This window comes from Coregonus clupeaformis, chromosome 1 (assembly GCF_020615455.1).
Source record: "Coregonus clupeaformis isolate EN_2021a chromosome 1, ASM2061545v1, whole genome shotgun sequence".
Classification (NCBI taxonomy): Eukaryota; Metazoa; Chordata; class Actinopteri; order Salmoniformes; family Salmonidae; genus Coregonus; species Coregonus clupeaformis.
The window spans coordinates 49,895,369-49,915,766 of NC_059192.1; the positions used below are offsets into that span (position 1 = coordinate 49,895,369).

The following is a 20,398-nucleotide window of genomic DNA, read 5'->3' on the forward strand; positions in this document are numbered from 1 at the left end:
ATTGTGACAATAATGGTCAAATTAAGATCCTACATCTGTAAGTTCAAGACAATCCTCGAGGAGGACCACAGTTATGTCAGGGGAGTTCCTGCAGTGCCCTTGAGGTTTGTGATGAACTTCTATTCATTGAATCATGGACATGAAGAAAGCATTACAAATTTGATTTCACAAAATCTGGACATCATTGACTATAATGTATTCCCTCTAATCTGTAATGTCCCAGAGGAAAGCTGTTGAGAAAAGGTTTACCTCTTGGACATGGAATTGTAGCGTTTGACAGAATAAAAGCCCTCCCATGAGTCTTATTTGACACTAGTTAATCACTCTCTCATTCCCAACAGCATGACCAGTTGTAATAAGTTTGAGTCGTCTCTGTGTGCTCGCTTTAGAACTCCAGGATAATGGCATCATTAGACAAAGCCAGTCAGTCTCTGTGGAGTCATTTACTGTTCTCTGCATGGTGACTGTAATATGGGCAAGCAGCTAGTGAGAAACACTACCAGATTGAATGGGTTTTTATCTACTAGATTGAGCTTCTGTGATAGTAAATGTCACTCCCAAGAAATGGCAGTGATGTTTACTCAAGGTTTCAGGAGGACAATATTATGCATTTAGTTAGCATAAACCTCCATCTTGCATTTCATTTTCAGTTGTTTAAACTTTTCCAAGCCTCACCATACTTCATCAAGCTCATTGTGATTTTTGTGTGTGTCTTGTCCACAGGCGGCGCAGCAGCAGACTGCCAGCAAGCGTCCCAGCAACAGCACCCCACCACCCACTCAGCTCAACAAGATCAAGTACTCTAGCGGTCCCCAGATCGTCAAGAAGGAGCGTCGCCAGAGTTCGTCACGATTCAACCTTGCCAAGAACCGCGAGCTGCAGAAGCTTCCTGCCCTCAAAGGTATCACCAACTAACCCTCTAGCTTCTCTGGCTGCATCCTGATTTTCCGCCATTCTCCTCAGTTGTGCTGTTCCCTTTACAGATTTAAAAGCATTGGCTTGCTCTAAACATTGGATGGAAGAGGTTTCCACCATTTTTAAATTCATGATGGGTACTAGTGCAAGCTTGGGGAGAAGGGTGGAGAATTTGGACGCAATCACTGTGTCCTATTCATAGACACCCACATACAGTGAGGGAAAAAAGTTTTTGATCCCCTGCTGATTTTGTACGTTTGCCCACTGACAAAGAAATTATCAGTCTATAATTTTAATGGTAGGTTTATTTGAACAGTGAGAGACACAATAACAACAAAAAAATCCAGAAAAACACATGTCAAAAATGTTATAAATTGATTTGCATTTTAAATAAGTATTTGACCCCCTCTCAATCAGAAAGATTTCTGGCTCCCAGGTGTCTTTTTATACAGGTAACGAGCTGAGATTAGGAGCACACTCTTAAAGGGAGTGCTCCTAATCTCAGCTTGTTACCTGTATAAAAGACACCTGTCCACAGAATCAATCAATCAATCAGATTCCAAACTCTCCACCATGGCCAAGACCTCTCCAAGGATGTCAGGGACAAGATTGTAGACCTACACGAGGCTGGAATGGGCTACAAGACCATCGCCAAGCAGCTTGGTGAGAAGGTGACAACAGTTGGTGCGATTATTCGCAAATGGAAGAAACACAAAATAACTGTCAATCTCCCTCGGCCTGGGTCTCCATGCAAGATCTCACATCGTGGAGTTGCAATGATCATGAGAACGGTGAGGAATCAGCCCAGAACTACACGGGAGGATCTTGTCAATGATCTCAAGGCAGCTGGGACCATAGTCACCAAGAAAACAATTGGTAACACACTACGCCGTGAAGGACTGAAATCCTGCAGCGCCCGCAAGGTCCCCCTGCTCAAGAAAGCACATATACAGGCCCGTCTGAAGTTTGCCAATGAACATCTGAATGATTCAGAGGAGAACTGGGTGAAAGTGTTGTGGTCAGATGAGACCAAAATGGAGCTCTTTGGCATCAACTCAACTCGCTGTGTTTGGAGGAGGAGGAACGCTGCCTATGACCCCAAGAACACCATCCCCACCGTCAAACATGGAGGTGGAAACATTATGCTTTGGGGGTGTTTTTCTGCTAAGGGGACAGGACAACTTCACCGCATCAAAGGGACGATGGACGGGGCCATGTACCGTCAAATCTTGTGTGAGAACCTCCTTCCCTCAGCCAGGGCATTAAAAATGGGTCGTGGATGGGTATTCCAGCATGTAAATGACCCAAAACACACGGCCAAGGCAACAAAGAAGTGGCTCAAGAAGAAGCACATTAAGGTCCTGGAGTGGCCTAGCCAGTCTCCAGACCTTAATCCCATAGAAAATCTGTGGAGGGAGCTGAAGGTTTGAGTTGCCAAACGTCAGCCTCGAAACCTTAATGACTTGGAGAAGATCTGCAAAGAGGAGTGGGACATTTACATTTACGTCATTTAGCAGACGCTCTTATCCAGAGCGACTTACAAATAGGTGCATTCACCTTATAGCCAGTGGGATAACCACTTTACAATGTTATATATATATATATATTTTTTTTTATTGGGGGGGGTTGGAGTAAAGGGGGGGGTAGAAGGATTACTTTATCCTATCCCAGGTATTCCTTAAAGAGGTGGGGTTTCAAATGTCTCCGGAAGGTGGTGAGTGACTCCGCTGTCCTGGCGTCGTGAGGGAGCTTGTTCCACCATTGGGGTGCCAGAGCAGCGAACAGTTTTGACTGGGCTGAGCGGGAACTATGCTTCCGCAGGGTTAGGGGAGCCAGCAGGCCAGAGGTGGATGAACGCAGTGCCCTCGTTTGGGTGTAGGGACTGATCAGAGCCTGATTCAGCAGGGAGGAGAATGTGGCAAAGAGCTTCCTAGGGTTAGAGGCGGATGCTTGGAATTTAGAGTGGTAGAAGGTGGCCTTAGCAGCAGAAACAGATGAAGAAAATGTAGAGAGGAGGGAGTGAAAAGATGCCAGGTCCGCAGGGAGTCTAGTTTTCTTCCATTTCCGCTCAGCTGCCCGGAGCTCTGTTCTGTGAGCTCGCAATGAGTCATCAAGCCACGGAGCTGGAGGGGAGGACCGAGCCGGCCGGGAGGATAGGGGACATAGAGAGTCAAAGGATGCAGAAAGGGAGGAGAGGAGGGTTGAGAAAGCAGAATCAGGAGATTGGAGGGAGAAGGATTGAGCAGAGGGAAGAGATGATAGGATGGAAGAGGAGAGAGTAGCGGGAGAGAGAGAGCGAAGGTTGCGACGGCGCATTACCATCTGTGTAGGGGCAGAGTGAGTAGTGTTGGAGGAGAGGGAGAGAGAAAAGGATACAAAGTAGTGGTCGGAGACTTGGAGGGGAGTTGCAGTGAGATTAGTAGAAGAACAGCATCTAGTAAAGATGAGGTCAAGCGTATTGCCTGCCTTGTGAGTAGGGGGGACGGTGAGAGGGTGAGGTCAAAAGAGGAGAGGAGTGGAAAGAAGGAGGCAGAGAGAAATGAGTCAAATGTAGACGTAGGGAGGTTGAAATCCCCCAGAACTGTGAGGGGTGAGCCATCCTCAGGAAAGGAACTTATCAAGGCGTCAAGCTCATTGATGAACTCTCCAAGGGGACCTGGAGGGCGATAGATGACAAGGATATTAAGCTTAAATGGGCTAGTGACTGTGACGGCATGGAATTCAAATGAGGAGATAGACAGATGGGTCAGGGGAAAAATTTAGAATGTCCACTTGGGAGAGATGAGGATTCCTGTGCCACCACCCCGCTGACCAGATGCTCTCGGGGTATGCGAGAACACATGGTCAGACGAGGAGAGAGCAGCAGGAGTAGCAGTGTTTTCAGTGGTAATCCATGTTTCCGTCAGCGCCAAGAAGTCGAGGGACTGGAGGGTAGCATAGGCTGAGATGAACTCTGCCTTGTTGGCAGCAGAACGGCAGTTCCAGAGGCTGCCTGAGACCTGGAACTCCACGTGGGTCGTGCGTGCAGGGACCACCAGGTTAGAGAGGCAGCAGCCACGCGGTGTGAGGCGTTTGTGTAGCCTGTGCGGAGAGGAGAGAACAGGGATAGGCAGAGGCATAGTTGACAGGCTGCAGCAGATGGCTACTATAATGCAGAGGAGATCGGAATAAAATTAACTAAACATCTGGGAAAGGAGAGAGCGGGGCCTCCCTCACCACAGCTCCCAAATATAACTCTCCCAACTTCCACCTCAGAAACTATAATTGTTGTAAACTACAGCGGTTCAATGTTTTCTACGAATAGACTAACTTAGTTTATTCAGCTAGCTAACTAGGTGCAGTATTATTCCATGAAAAACGTCCGGGCACCTCGTCATAAGACACCACAGCCAGCTAGCATGCCGGTCTCCAACAACACGGTTTAGCGCCAATACTCAGCCACAACAACCACCAGTGTATCAACACGCAAGCAGATCGTTCGTGTCCGTGTCTAACGTTGTGGGTTAGTCCCGACAGCTTGAGCGAGTCCGTCGTCAACTTATTCAGCCAGTTAGTTAGCTAGAATAGTTAGCAAACTAGCTAGCCATTGCTTTCAGACAAAGAAGAACCCCTCCTTTCACGGCACGAACACACAGAGAGAGCCAAACTAACGTTAACTAGTCACCCATGTCCCGAATTCCTTGAGCGACTCGGGCTATCAATATGTAAAAAAAAAAAAAAAAACACAAGTGTAGGTTATGACTTACCCCTAGCAGCTACTGTTAGCTAGCCAAGTGCAAAGCTAGCCACTGAATTGACTCAGCCAGTTCGCGTCTGTTCACACGGTCGTTCCAGCTATTGTTTACTAGTAGCTATCCAGGTAGCAACAAGCTAGCTAAATTTCAAGCACAGTAGCCACTTGCTACCTAACGTTAACGGTTCAGACAATGAGGTTAGAAAACAGCTGAATGGTAGGCAATTATTGTATGTAATTATTGTAGGCAGCCAGCTGGCGTAATTACAGGCACTCTCAGGCGTGAAACAACTATACCGTTGCTAATAGCTACTCGCCAGCTAGTCCAGGTGGTGAGTTAGCTAGCTAGCTAGCTAGCTTCGTGCTACACCCGGCACCGCCGAATACAATACTAACCTACAATAATTACATACAATAATTACATACAACAACCCACGATACCTACCTACAATACCTAACTACAATCTAAATACATAGTTTAAGCCTTACTCGACAAAGCCCAAGCTATGTATAAAGCCAAACTTACCCGACGCCAAGCTTTTTCCCAAGCATTACTTGAGATTATTATCAAGTTATTGTAGGTAGTTATAGCCAACTTTACCAGCTAGCAATGACCTTTATGAATTATGAAGCCTTTAATGTAAATTTATTTGATTACATAAATGCATCAAAATGCAAAAAAAGTGATGTTAGCTGATGAAGATTACCTTATAGAACAAAACGTGTAAGATCTCCTAAGCCTGTATTTACCACATAACTTATTTTTCAGATTTTATCCAAAACCCCTAAAAAACAGCACTCATTTTCCCATAGGCTTTGTTCAACGAACCATGGCGAGATGTGTGCAAACCTGGTGGCCAACTACAAGAAACGTCTGACCTCTGTGATTGCCAACAAGGGTTTTGCCACCAAGTACTACATCATGTTTTGCAGAGGGGTCAAATACTTATTTCCCTCATTAAAATGCAAATCAATTTATAAAATTTTTGACATGCGCTTTTCTGGATTTTTTTGTTGTTATTCTGTCTCTCACTGTTCAAATAAACCTACCATTAAAATTATAGACTGATAATTTCTTTGTCAGTGGGCAAACGTACAAAATCAGCAGGGGATCAAATACTTACTCCATCCAAACCTTAGTGTTCCACCTATGGTGGCTTTGATGATCAGGGAGGTACACATAAGCAATGTGATCATTTAGCATCTCTATTAATACACTGCTCAAAAAAATAAAGGGAACACTTAAACAACACATCCTAGATCTGAATGAATTAAATCATCTTATTAAATACTTTTTTCTTTACATAGTTGAATGTGCTGACAACAAAATCACACACAAATTATCAATGGAAATCAAATGTATCAACCCATGGAGGTCTGGATTTGGAGTCACCCTCAAAATTAAAGTGGAAAACCACACTACAGGCTGATCCAACTTTGATGTAATGTCCTTAAAACAAGTCAAAATGAGGCTCAGTAGTGTGTGTGGCCTCCACGTGCCTGTATGACCTCCCTACAATGCCTGGGCATGCTCCTGATGAGGTGGCGGATGGTCTCCTGAGGGATCTCCTCCCAGACCTGGACTAAAGCATCCGCCAACTCCTGGACAGTCTGTGGTGCAACGTGGCTTTGGTGGATGGAGCGAGACATGATGTCCCAGATGTGCTCAATTGGATTCAGGTCTGGGGAACGGGCGGGCCAGTCCATAGCATCAATGCCTTCCTCTTGCAGGAACTGCTGACACACTCCAGCCACATGAGGTCTAGCATTGTCTTGCATTAGGAGGAACCCAGGGCCAACCGCACCAGCATATGGTCTCACAAGGGGTCTGAGGATCTCATCTCGGTAGCTAATGGCAGTCAGGCTACCTCTGGCGAGCACATGGAGGGCTGTGCGGCCCCCCAAAGAAATGCCACCCCACACCATGACTGACCCACCGTCAAACCGGTCATGCTGGAGGATGTTGCAGGCAGCAGAACGTTCTCCACGGCGTCTCCAGACTCTGTCACGTCTGTCACGTGCTCAGTGTGAACCTGCTTTCATCTGTGAAGAGCACAGGGCGCCAGTGGCGAATTTGCCAATCTTGCTGTTCTCTGGCAAATGCCAAACGTCCTGCACGGTGTTGGGCTGTAAGCACAACCCCCACCTGTGGACGTCGGGCCCTCATACCACCCTCATGGAGTCTTTTTCTGACCGTTTGAGCAGACACATGCACATTTGTGGCCTGCTGGAGGTCATTTTGCAGGGCTCTGGCAGTGCTCCTCCTGCTCCTCCTTGCACAAAGGCGGAGGTAGCGGTCCTGCTGCTGTGTTGATGCCCTCCTACGGCCTCCTCCACGTCTCCTGATGTACTGGCCTGTCTCCTGGTAGCGCCTCCATGCTCTGGACACTACGCTGACAGACACAGCAAACCTTCTTGCCACAGCTCGCATTGATGTGCCATCCTGGATGAGCTGCACTACCTGAGCCACTTGTGTGGGTTGTAGACTCCGTCTCATGCTACCACTAGAGTGAAAGCACCGCCAGCATTCAAAAGTGACCAAAACATCAGCCAGGAAGCATAGGAACTGAGAAGTGGTCTGTGGTCACCACCTGCAGAACCACTTCTTTATTGGGGGTGTCTTGCTAATTGCCTATAATTTCCACCTGTTGTCTATTCCATTTGCACAACAGCATGTGAAATGTATTGTCAATCAGTGTTGCTTCCTAAGTGGACAGTTTGATTTCACAGAAGTGTGATTGACTTGGAGTTACATTGTGTTGTTTAAGTGTTCCCTTTATTTTTTTGAGCAGTGTACTTACTGGCAATAGCTTTTATCTGCATATTTTCGTCAGATCCCTAGCACTTGCATCAGTCATGGAGTATGATGATGTACATGGATGTAGGCCCTTTCATCCCAGTACCTCAGAAGGCAGGACTGCATGTCTTGTCTTCCCTCGAATTAATCACACGGATAGTGCCTTCAGAAAGTATTAAAATACCTTACCTTTGTCCACATTTTGTTGTGTGTCACTGGCTTACACACAATACCCCACAATACCCCATAATGTAATTATCTTTTTAGACATTTTTACAAATTAATAAAAAATATAAAGCTGAAATGTCTTGAGTCAATAAGTATTCAACCCCTTTTTTATGGCAAGCCTAAATAAGTTAAGGAGTAAAAATGTGCTTAACAAGTCACATAATAAGTTGCATGGACTCACTCTGTGTGCAATATAGTTTTTAACATGAATTTTGAATGACTACCTCATCTCTGTACCCCACACATACAATTATCTGTAAGGTTTCTCAGTCGAGCAGATTCAACCACAAAGACCAGGGAGGTTTTCCAATGCCTCTCAAATAAGGGCACCTATTGGTAGATGGGTCAAAAAAATAATTCTGACATTGAATATCCCTTTGAGCATGGTGAAGTTATTAATTACACTTTGGGTGGTGTGTCAATGTACCAAGTCACTACAAAGATACAAGCGTCCTTCCTAACTCAGTTGCCGGAGAGGAAGGAAACCGCTCAGGGATTTCACCATGAGGACAATGGTGACTTTAAAACAGTTAGAGTTTAATGGCCGTGATAGGAGAGAACTGAGGATGGATCAACAACATTGTAGTTACTCAACAATACTAACCTAATTAACAGAGGGAAAAGAAGGAATCCTGTGCATCCTGTTTGCAATAAGGCACTAAAGTAAAACTGCAAATAAATTGACAAAGAAATTAACTTTATGTCCTGAAGCGTTATGTTTGGGGAAAACACAACACATCACTGTGTACCACTCTTCATATTTTCAAGCATGTTGGTGGTTGCATCATGTTATGGTTCTGCTTGTCATTGGCAAGGACTAGGGAGGTTTTAGGATAAAAATGAACTGATTAGAGCTAAGCACTAGAGGAAAACCTGGCTCAGTCTGCTTTCCAACAGATGCTGAGAGACAAATTCACCTTTCAGTAGGACAATAACCTAAAACACAAGAGCAAATATACACTGGAGTTGCTTACCAAGATAACATTGAATGTTCCTGAGTGGCCTAGTTACAGATTTAAATTAAATCTGCTTGAAAAAATCTATGTCAAGACTTGAAAATGGCTGTCTAGCCATTCAAGCTGAAAGAGCTTGAAGAATCTTAAAAAGAAGAATGTGCAAATATTGTACAATCCATGTGTGCAAAGCTCTTAGAGACTTACCCAGAAAGACTCACAGCTGTAATCACTGCCAATTGTAATTCTAACATGTATTGACTCAGGGGTGTGAAGACATATGTAAATTAGATATTTATATATTTCATTTTCAATCAATTTACAAATATTTCTAAAAACATGTTTTCACTTGTCATTATGGGGTATTGTGTGTAGATGGGTGAGTTTTTGTTGTTGTTGTTGATTTCATCCATTTTGAATTCTGACTAACACAACAAAATGTGGATTAAGTCAAGGGGTATGAATACTTTCTGAAGCCTATTTTCACCAGAATGTTCATGAAATGCTAGGTTCTTGTGCAAGAAGTTGGTTATTATTGGAAAACAATGGGATTCGAGGCTCAGAAATGCCTTTTCACTCGTATGACTCATCAGGTATGATATTGATGAAATTAAAATGGATGCCTTATTGCCTTTATGTTAAGCGTGGTTACTTATTACAGGCCAAGTCCAAGGAGCTGGCACATAAGCTACTGTAATACCCAGGTTCTCAATGACCACATCCCTTTCCTTCTGTCATTCTTGTGTTTTTTGCTCAGTCTCTTTCGCTCTGCCTCTCCCTCCTCTTGTGGCTCTGGGCTCTCCTCTCATTGAGTCTCCCCTCGTCTGGCCAGACAGAGAGGCAGAGCAGCTGGATCACATGACAGATTGCAGGCATTCATTGGATAGGACCGGGACGATGCCAGTATCGCGATACTCGTTAGTATCGTGGCAAGGAAACAAAACACAAAGCAGATTTAACTTCTTTAGGAAAACAGCCCTGATGTTGGAAACAAACATCATTATGCAGCCATCCAGGGTCACATTTATTTATTTTCCAAGATATAGCACACACTTTGTTTTACATACAGCAGGTTTTTAAAGGACCAAAGAGTTTGGTCTGCCTCGTGTTCTCATTTTTGCCATCGAAAAAACATTGCGAGACTGGTATCGTCACAGCCCTATAATTGGATCAGCAGTGAAAGTGTCTGTCTGCACTAAGTGGGACAGTGAAACCTCGCCATAACACACCATGCAGACTAGGGTTGAGTATTTTCCCAGTATTTTACAGATGTTCCATCCTGAGAATAAATCACTTTTCTCCCGGGTAACCCGGTATTTCTCGCCAAAAGCAGAAGTGTCATTCAAAAGCATTATAAACCAGATAAATATGTCTGGATTTGATTAGAGCTTTGATCAACATGAAAATTCTAACCTGATGCTACTTGAGCCTGATGAGCCATATATTATATATATATATTTATGAGCTCTACAATAACAACATTTAATGAGCCCAAGCCCAAAAAAGCCTAAATGATTGTGCCATTATCCAAAACATATACAGTATGATATAGGCTACTGCACATTACGCACGACAGAAAAACATAAAAGCCCATAGATGTAGCTAGCTATACGCTCTCTTGGGTATATAAATTAAACTAGCTCCAGTAGGCTAATCTTTTTGAGTGTGAACTTTATTACTGTACTGTATTGTATTATACTGTATTATATGGACTGGAATTACGCACATCGTTCAAACCATGATAAAGCAGAACAGAACATGCGATTCTGGTGCAGCACATGCAGCCTACTAAATTACAAGTATAGGCTAGCGAATTAGATTTTAATTTTGAAATATAATAGGGCCTATTTGTATAATTAGTAGGTTGACGCATATAAATCTTTCATAATATTTCCCCTTATGGTATTAGCCTACCTCCTCTTTCTCTCTATTGTTGTTTCATTCCTTCCTCGCTTTCAACAGTTAAATGAATTTTAAGGAGTGGCCAGCGGAGGACAGGTGCTTGCATATTGCGCAAGAGACAGAGGCTATAAGTTAGAAGCTTTATTATGCATAACCCATAATTAATTAGCTAAATATAAGGCTAATACTGCATTAAATGTATTACCCGAAAGAGGTAGGCTAGGATATATACATATATATTAGGGCTATATATCAATCTAGAACAGGATTATCTATTTTGGATGCAATTGGAATGGAGTTGATGGAGAGAGAGAAGGACTGCGATAGAGTGCTCGCACGTGCACAGATTTAAAGCAACGATATTCGATTGATAGGCTGTTTTAAAACTCTGTAGCTGCAATAAAAAAATTCATCTTTACAATAAAAAGATAAGGTGACCCCCGAAAGCCAGATGGAGATGGGTAAATTAGACACGCATTCGGTCTTTATGTTACTGTAGCATAGGCTATGTTGCAGCAAATGTAGGTCTACCTGTCACGAAAAACGTGATGAGATGATCGGTCTACATGCATTGTGAACTGCGTTCCGTACTGAGACTGTCTGTCCCAACCCTGAGTGTAGATTCATCATACAGAGGCCATAGAGAAGCCAGATTTGGACATCGCATATCATTTAACAATTCCATTTCACACAATGCTATTCATATAAATAATTTATTATAATTTACCGGTTTCTCGCAGTTATTTATCCCGGGAAAAGGGAGTGGTTTTGGGCGGTAAATCTCTGTAACTGGGTTTCCCGCCATTCAACCCTAATGCAGGCAGACTAGGCAGGGCCTCCTCCTCACGCTCACATTCACTCTCACGCTTCAACTCAGGCTTTTTGACAAATACCTGAGGGTTTACATATTTTGGTGAATTATGATTTTAGTTCAAGATAAATGCCACAGCAATTGAATTTGATATGAAAATGATTTGTTAACCAGCATATAGAATAAGTGCATAGGCTATAGAAAAAACCCACGGTTTCTCGCTGTGTCTCTTTTTAGAAAACAAAAACATACTAAAATGCAAAATTGTGGTATGTAGAAGATCAGGGATGGGCAACTTTAATGGGATTTGGGGGCCAAAAAACATCTGAACTCATCATGAGGGGCCGCATTTCCACTAATTCGACCTTGATTACTACAAGTTTAGATAGCTGGCTTCTATGAAAAATGTATGCACTCACTAACTGTAAGTCGCTCTGGATAAGAGCGTCTGCTAAATGACTAAAATGTAAATGTGAATGCTAGACTAATTTACCAATCTAAAATAATTTAGCTGACATAGGCCAATGGAGTGACTATCAGTGATTGCAAAACCACATTTAGAAATTGCACCTTGTGTGTTTTTTTTATTTTTATGTATTATTATGATTTAATTTTTTATCCCTGTAGTAGATGCTTGTTTCTCAGTCTAAGATTTGTTGTTCGGATGTGGCTGCAGCCCTTTCCCTGTTCCATACACACTCTGCAGTCAACATCCGTCACACGCTTCTGCCGCCGGGCCTGTGATGAATTCACTTATAGCTGTAGTCAAAGAAATGGTGATAATGCATGTACAGTAGATACTTTATTGCTGTAGTATTAGTATGTGCTGCTTTAGCCCTTCATAAGCTCTATTGATTTTCTTTATTGATCACAAACATCTGCTTTACACTGCAATGTTATGACAGTAATCTCACAGAGAAAGGTCAGTGTTTGTCTGCTGTTCCTCGCCAGGGCGATTCAGCCATGGGTTTTGTGTTGGGACTATTTTTCCCAACAGACAGACAGTGATATTGTCCAGTGGCTCTGCGCTGCTGTATGTGTCAGTCTAGTGCCTGAGGCTGTGTTAAACACGTCCCTACAGACACTCCCTCTCTCTATCCCCCTCTGCTCGGCGGCAGGTAGCTTAGTGGTTAAGAGCGTTGTGCCAGTAACCGGAAGGTCGCTGGTTCTAATCCCCGAGCCGACTAGGTGAAAAATCTGTCGATGTGCTCTTGAGCAAGGCACTTAACCCTAATTGCTCCTGTAATTCGCTCTGGATAAGAGCGTCTGCTAAATGACTTAAATGTAAATGTAATGCTCGTGATCAGCACATTCTGTTGAGCGTCTTGGGTATGTGACCCATCGACCTCAGCAGCAGCTCGCTTTTTCTGGGAATGTTAAAATTGGAATATCCTGGGAAGTGATATAGGATAAGACGGATTATAATTGCTAATATTTTATATGTTTAAGGGAAGAGTAGATCGCTGCTTCCCATGGCATGGATATTCAAGTCTACAGTTGTATTTCAAAGATCAAAGAGGATTTGAAGCTTGGACGCAAATGCCTGCAGAGAATAAATGATACGGTCCTATTGGTTGTTTTAGCTAGCCACTTAGAGTGAATCATACGTTTGAGAGCATTCTGTGAAAGAATAGGGATTGAACTAGGATAACTTATGATAGAGTAACTGATCCATACTGCTGATCTCTCAGAGCACCTGAGATCTCAGCCCATATAGATCAGAGGTCACATCGGTGTGTTACGCTACATTCCTCCCCAGAGCTTGTGTGTGTATGTGTGTGTGTAGCAGAGGTGGGACAAAGTCATTGTTATGCAAGTCACAAGTAAGTCTCAAGTCTTTGCCCTCGAGTCCCGAGTCAAGTCGAGTCAAAGATGAGGCAAGTCCCAAGTCGAGTCAAAAGTCAAAGCCATCAAGTCTCAAGTCGAGTCCAAAGTCCTACATTTTAGTTTCGAGTCATTTCAAGTCCTCTTAGCAAGCCTTTGCAAGTCATTACAAGTCCTCGTAGCAAGTCTTCTCGAGTCATAAGGCGCAAGTCCAAGTCAAGTCACGAGTCATTGATGTTAAAGTCCAAGTCGAGTTGCAAGTCTTTGTACATTTTGTCGAGTCGAGTCTGAAGTCATCAAATTCATGACTCGAGTCTGACTCGAGTCCAAGTCACATGACTCGAGTCCACACCTCTGGTGTGTAGTACTTTGTGTTAGAGCTGAGCGATATGGGCAAAAAGTCATTTGTGATACATTTAACTATTTTGTTGGATAACAATAAATACAACGCAAAAAAAGTATGCTATTTCATCTAACATATCCAGGGAATGCATGATTGATATTTTGATGTGCAACCTGTCAAAATAGGATCCAGAATGATCATATTTATTTTTGGCTCTTCAGAGAATTTGCTGACATCTTTGTGCATATTGGCCTATAGGCTATATTATTCACCACCTGAGGAAATGGGAACTATCATCTACAGGGTAAAAATGTAATTTATGTGATGTGTATATAGGGCAATAGAGTATAATATTAGTTTTTCTAATTCAAGAATTATTGACAATAAATATTTGTAATCATATGAAATGTTATTGTATGTGTTCATTACCTGAATGTATTTTATAGCCTATAGCACAGTTCCCCCCCAAGTTTTCTGAGGCCAAAAAAATTAATGTATTTAAAATTGTTGGACATAAAAAAACTGGAAAAACACCAGGAAATCAGCTCCAAGTGATTTTAATTGAAGAAATCTGTTAAAGTATTCCCACGCATAATAGAGAGACACTTGTGATCGTATACAAATGTAAGCAAGGTTTGAAATGATTACGTTTTAGTCAAACATTATATCTGTTTGGGCTTCTTGTTGTCAATTTGAAGTCTACAAATTATTTATAATTATGTTCCGGCCCCCCGACCATCCTCTCAAGAAAGAATCGTCCTGCGGCTGAATCTAGTTGATTATCACTGGCCTATAGGCTATAACAAAATATTCATACAAATATAAATAGGCCTATCATAGACTAGGCCTTTACTTTGAAGAAAGAGGGAAAATCATTCAAGTTAGGCCTGTCAAATGAATGAAAAAAGTAAATTTCAATCTGGCCATAGATTATAGCCTATCGTATAATCTACAGAATATAATCTACAGAATATAATCTACAGAATAAAAATGTTATTTAAAATGCGCAATTAGTAGTATCAAGACATTATAGAGCAAGCTTAACGAAATTCAAGGCCAGTAGGCCTATACAGTCAATTCACTCACTGCATCCTCCTTCGATTGCCTCATCCGGCTGCCTGGAAAAGCCCCAACCTTGGAGTCAATTGACCACATCATTGTGGAGGTCCTGATCTGCACGAAGTGTGTGCGTGCCACTGGCAATGCATTTTGCAGGATATGCGGGCTGTTCTTGGTAGCGCATGATAACTTCAAACACATTCCGTCTTGGTGTTGTCTGTTGGCTTACTTCAGGCAGTAGGCTTCCGGTCAAATATAAGTTATGAATCGCAAATCACCATACAGCTGACACAGTTCAATGTCATCACTCATTTTGACTTCAATTTGGTTGTCCAAAATATGCTGAACAAAAATATAATCACAACATGCAACAATTTCAACGATTTTACTGAGTTACGTGGATAAGAAAACCAGTCAGTATCTTGTGTGACCACCATTTGCCTTTTGCAGAGCGACACATCTCCTTAGCATAGAGTTGATCAGGCTGTTGATTGTGGCCTGTGGAATGTTGTCCCACTCCTCTTCAATGGCTGTTGTCCCACTCCTCTTCAATGGCTGTGCAAAGTTGCTGGATATTGGCGGGAACTGGAGCACATTGTCGTACACGTCGATCCAGAGCAAACATGCTCAATGGGTGACATGTCTGGTGAGTATGCAGGCCATGGAAGAACTGGGACATGTTAAGCTTCCAGGAATTCTGAACAGATCCTTGCGACATGGGGCCGTGCATTATCATGCTGAAACATGAGGTGATGGCGGTGGAAGAAAGGCACGACAATGGGCCTCAGGATCTCGTCACGGTATCTCTGTGCATTCAAATTGCCATTGATAAAATGCAATTGTGTTCATTGTCCGTTGCTTATGCCTGCCCATACCATAACCCCACCGCTACCATGGGGAACTCTGTTCACAATGTTGACATCAGCAAACCGCTCGCCCACACGACGCCATACACATATAGGTGCATTTGGAAAGTATTCCGACCCCTTTACTGTTTCCACATATTGTTACGTTACAGCCTTATTCTAAAATTGATTAAATTGTTTTTCCCCCCTCATTGATCTACACACAATACTCCATAATGACAAAGCATGAAACAGGTTTTGTTACTTTGTTCAGTACTTTGTTGAAGCATCTTTGGCAGCGATTACAGCCTTAAGTCTTCTTGGGTATGACATTACAAGCTTGGCACACCTGTATTTGGGGAGTTCTCCCATTCTTCTCTGCAGATCCTCTCAAGCTCTATCAGGTGGACGGGGAGCGTCGCTGCACAGCTATTTTCAGGTCTCTCCAGAGAAGTTCGATCGGGTTCAAGTCCAGGCTCTGGCTGGGCCACTCAAGGACATTCAGAGACTTGTTCCGAAGCAACTCCTGCGTTGTCTTGGCTGTGTGCTTAGGGTTGTTTTCCTGTTGGAAGGTGAACCTTCGCCCCAGACTGAGGTCCTGAGTGCTCTGGAGCAGGTTTTCATCAAGGATCTCTCTGTACTTTGCTCCTTTCATCTTTCCCTCGATCCTGACTAGTCTCCCAGTCCCTGCCGCTAATGAACATCCCCACAAATGCATGATGCTGCCACCACCATGCTTCACCGTAGGGATGGTGCCAGGTTTCCTCCAGACGTGACGCTTGGAATTCAGGCCAAAGAGTTCAATCTTGGTTACATCAGACCAGGTAATCTTGTTTCTCATGGTCTGAGAGTCCTTTAGGAGCCTTTTGGCAAACTCCAAGCGGGCTGTCATGTGCCTTTTACTGAGGAGTGGCTTCCGTCTGGCCACTCTACCATAAAGTCCTGATTGGTGGAGTGCTGCAGAGATTGTTGCCCTTCTGGAAGGTTCTCCCATCTCCACAGAGGAACTCTGGAGCTCTTGCAGAGTGACCATCAGGTTCTTGGTCACCTCCCTGACCAAGGCCCTTCTCCCCCGATTGCTCAGTTTGGCCTGGCGGCCAGCTCTAGGAAGAGTCTCTGTGTTCCAAACTTCTTCCATTTAAGAATGATGGAGGCCACTGTGTTCTTCGGGACCTTCAATGCTGCAGAAATTATTTGGTACCCTTCCCCAGATCTATGCCTCGACACAATCCTGTCTTGGCGCTCTATGGACAATGCCTTCGACCTCATGGCTTGGTTTTTGCTCTGACATGGACTGTCAACTGTGGGACCTTATATAGACAATGTAAATGTAAATGTAAATGTGTGTGCCTTTCCAAATCATGTCCAATCAATTGAATTTACCACAGGTGGACTCCAATCAAGTTGTAGAAACATTTTAAGGATGATCAGTGGAAACAGGATGCACCTGAGCTCAATTGCGTCTCATAGCAAAGGGTCTGAATACTTTTGTAAATAAGGTATTTGTTTTTTTAATACTTTTGCAAACATTTCGAAAAACCTGTTTTCGCTTTGTCATGATGGGGTATTGTGTGTGTAGATTGATGAGGGGGAAAAAAGAATACTTTCCGAATGCACTGTCTCACAGGAGAAAGCATCGGAGTGAGCGAAACAGCGAAGGGTCCTGGCGCACCAAAAAAAAGTGTCAAGTGAAGCAAGCTTGGATTTGGCATCACTCCTATCAAATCCCATTGAGAGCATACGTCATTGACAGGAAAACTTGAATTGTTGCATCTCGTTGTGTTGTCGTCAGGTAGCTAAAATTGGTCCTTTCCTAAATTAGCCATGGATGGAGATAGGGATTTGGACTTGTGGTTTTACTTAATTCTCTGTAATTCTCTGTACTGGTCAATGATTATAACGGCAATTCTGATCCAACCATTAATTCATACATTGTTGTGCCCCTGGCCTGAGAGGATGGAAGTTCCATATGTAACTAGATAAAGTTTCCCATGAATGGAAGTTAGGCTAGCGAGCAAGCATTTTAGCCAGGTAGCCTAGGACAACAAAAAATAACAGCGATAGATCGTTTCATCAACATTAAAGAGAGGAGGGTGGCATTGGCATTTCTCTACAAGTAGGCTGAGTCAACATGTTTTTTTACTTGTCAAATAATTGTATTTGTCACATGCGCCGAACACAACCGGTGTAGACCTTACCGTGAAATGCTTACTTACAAGCCCTTAACTCTATTTCTTGAACTGCATTGTTGGTTAAGAAAATATTTACTTAAAAAACTAAAGTAAAAAATAAAAGTAACACAATAAAATAACAATAATGTGGCTATATACAGGGGGTACCGATACCGAGTCAATGTGCGGGGGTAAAGGTTAGTCGAGGTAATTTGTACATGTAGGTAGGTGTAAAGTGACTATGAATAGATAATAAACAGTGAGTAGCAGCAGTGTAGCGGGGGGTCAATGAAAATAGTCTGGGTGGCCATTTGATTAATTGTTCAGCAGTATTATGGCTTGGGAGTAGAAGCTGTTAAGGAGCCTTTTGGACCTAGACTTAGCGCTCCGGTACTGCTTTCCGTGCGCTAGCAGAGAGAACAGTCTATGACTTGGGTGACTGGAGTCTTTGACAATTTTTTGGGCCTTCCTCTGACACCACCTAGTATATACTGTAGGTCCTGGATGGCAGGAAGCTTGGCCCAGTGATGTACTACCCTCTGTAGCGCCTTGTGGTCGGATGCTGAGCAGTTGCCATACCAGGCGGTGATGCAACTGGTCAGTATGCTCTCGATGGTGCAGCTGTATAACTTTTTGATGATCTGGGGACCCATGCCACATCTTTTCAGTCTCCTGAGGGGGTGTCTTGGTGTATTTGGACCATGATAGTTTGTTGGTGATGTGGACACCATGGACGTTGTCAGTAGTTGTGGTCTAACCTATTGCAACCTCTACAACCACTGTGATTATTATTTGACCCTGCTGGTCGTCTATGAATGATTGAACATCTTGGAGAAAAATCTGGCCTTGATGGCCATGTACTGTTATAATCTCCACCCGGCACAGCCGGAAGGGGACTGGCCACCCCTCAGAGCCTGGTTCCTCTCTAGGTTTATTCCTAGGTTTCTGCCTTCCTAGGGAGTTTTTCCTAGCCACCGTGCTTCTACATCTGCATTGCTTGCTGTTTGAGGTTTTAGGCTGGGTTTCTGTATAGCACTTTGACATCTGCTGTTGTAAAAAGGGCTTTAGAAATCAAATTTGATTGATTGATTGATTGATTGAAGGAACTTGAAACTCTGGACCCGCTCCACTACAGCCCCGTCGATGTGAATCGGTGTGTGTTCGGCCCTCCTTTTCCTGTAGTCCACGATCAGCTCCTTTGTCTTGCTCACGTTGAGGGAGTTGTTGTTTTCCTGGCCCCACACTGCCAGGTCTCTGACCTCCTCCCTATAGGCTGTCTCATCGTTGTCGGTGATCAGGCCTACCACTGTTGTGTCGTCGGCAAACTTAATGATGGTGTTGGAGTCGTGCTTGGCCACGCAGTAGTGGGTGAACAGAGAGTACAGGAGGGGACTGAGTACGCACTCCTGTTGAGGATCAGCGTGGCAGATGTGTTGTTGCCTACCCTTACCACCTGGGGGCGGCCCGTCAGGAAGTCCAGGGTTCAGGATCCAGTTGCAGAGGGAGGTGTTTAGTCCCAGGGTCCTTAGCTTAGTGATGAGCTTTGTGGGCACTATGGTGTTGAACGCTGAGCTGTAGTCAATGAATAGCATTCTCACATAGGTGTTCCTTTTGTCCAGGTGGGAAAGGGCAGTGTGAAGTGCGATTGAGATTGCGTCATCTGTGGATCTGTTTGGGCAAATTAGGGTGGGTCTAGGGTTTCCGGGATGATGGTGTTGATGTGAGTCATGACCAGCCTTTCAAAGCACTTCATTACTACCGACATGAGTGCTACGGGGCGGTAGTCATTTAGGCAGGTTACCTTCGCGTTCTTGGGCACAGGGACTATGGTGGTCTGCTTGAAACATGTAGGTATTGCAGACTCGGTCAGGGAGAGGTTGAACATGTCAGTGAAGACACTTGCCAGTTGGTCAGCGCATGCTCTGAGTACACGTCCTGGTAATCCGTCTGGCTCCGCGGCCTTGTGAATGTTGGCCTGTTTAAAGGTCTTGCTCACATCGGCTATGGAGAGCGTGATCCCACAGTCGTCCGGAACAGCTGGTGCTCTCATGCATGCTTCAGTGTTGCTTGCATCGAAGCGAGCATAAAAGGCATTTATCTCATCTGGTAGGCTCTTGTCACTGGGCAGCTCGCGGCTGGGTTTCCCTTTGTACTCCATAATAGCTTGCAAGCCCTGCCACATCCGACGAGCTTCAGAGCGGTGTAGTAGGATTCAATCTTAGTCCTGTATTGACGCTTTGCCTGTTTGATGGTTCGTCTGAGGGCATAGCGGGATTTCTTATAAGCGTCCGGATTAGTGTCCCGCTCCTTGAAAGCAGCAGCTCCAGCCTTTAGCTCGGTGCAGATGTTGCATGTAATCCATGGCTTGTGGTTGGGATATGCACGTACTTCCATGAACGCGCACACAGAAATCAGAACCATGGACAGCCACGTCATATTTAGCTTACGTTGATTGGACTAAATAGTTTTTGGTATCTTTTAGTTGTCACGGTCTTGTACTAAGCAGAGGTGATTTGATGATGTTGAAGTTGAAATGGTGCTGGAATAGTGGAGGCAGCTCCTGTTTTCTTAGCGTCTTGCGGTAACTCTCTGGTTCTAAATCAATAGTTGTTTAGTGGTCCGAAAATGTCTGAAACATTAACTTGCTTGACCATGCTGTAGGTCATGTAACTGTCTGTTACTGTACATGCAATATGCTTTGTGGACTTCACTGGACAATGGTTGCTATCCGGTTTTGAGATAAAACAAAGGTATGGTTGAATTTATTCTGCCACTTTGTCTTCTTATTGTCTCAGCCTTTAGGCCTATATATCACGG

General features: G+C 43.8%; 1 protein-coding gene across 1 annotated transcript in view; it reads left to right on the forward strand.

Moving 5' to 3' along the window:
- LOC121569578 (serine/threonine-protein phosphatase 2A 56 kDa regulatory subunit delta isoform) overlaps window positions 1-20,398 on the forward strand; it is a 49,306-nt gene that overhangs the window by 15,454 nt on the left and 13,454 nt on the right. Inside the window, exon 3 of the mRNA XM_041880662.2 lies at window positions 724-901. Within this exon, the coding sequence (XP_041736596.1) occupies window positions 724-901 (178 nt within the window). The remainder of the gene's footprint in view (window positions 1-723; window positions 902-20,398) is intronic.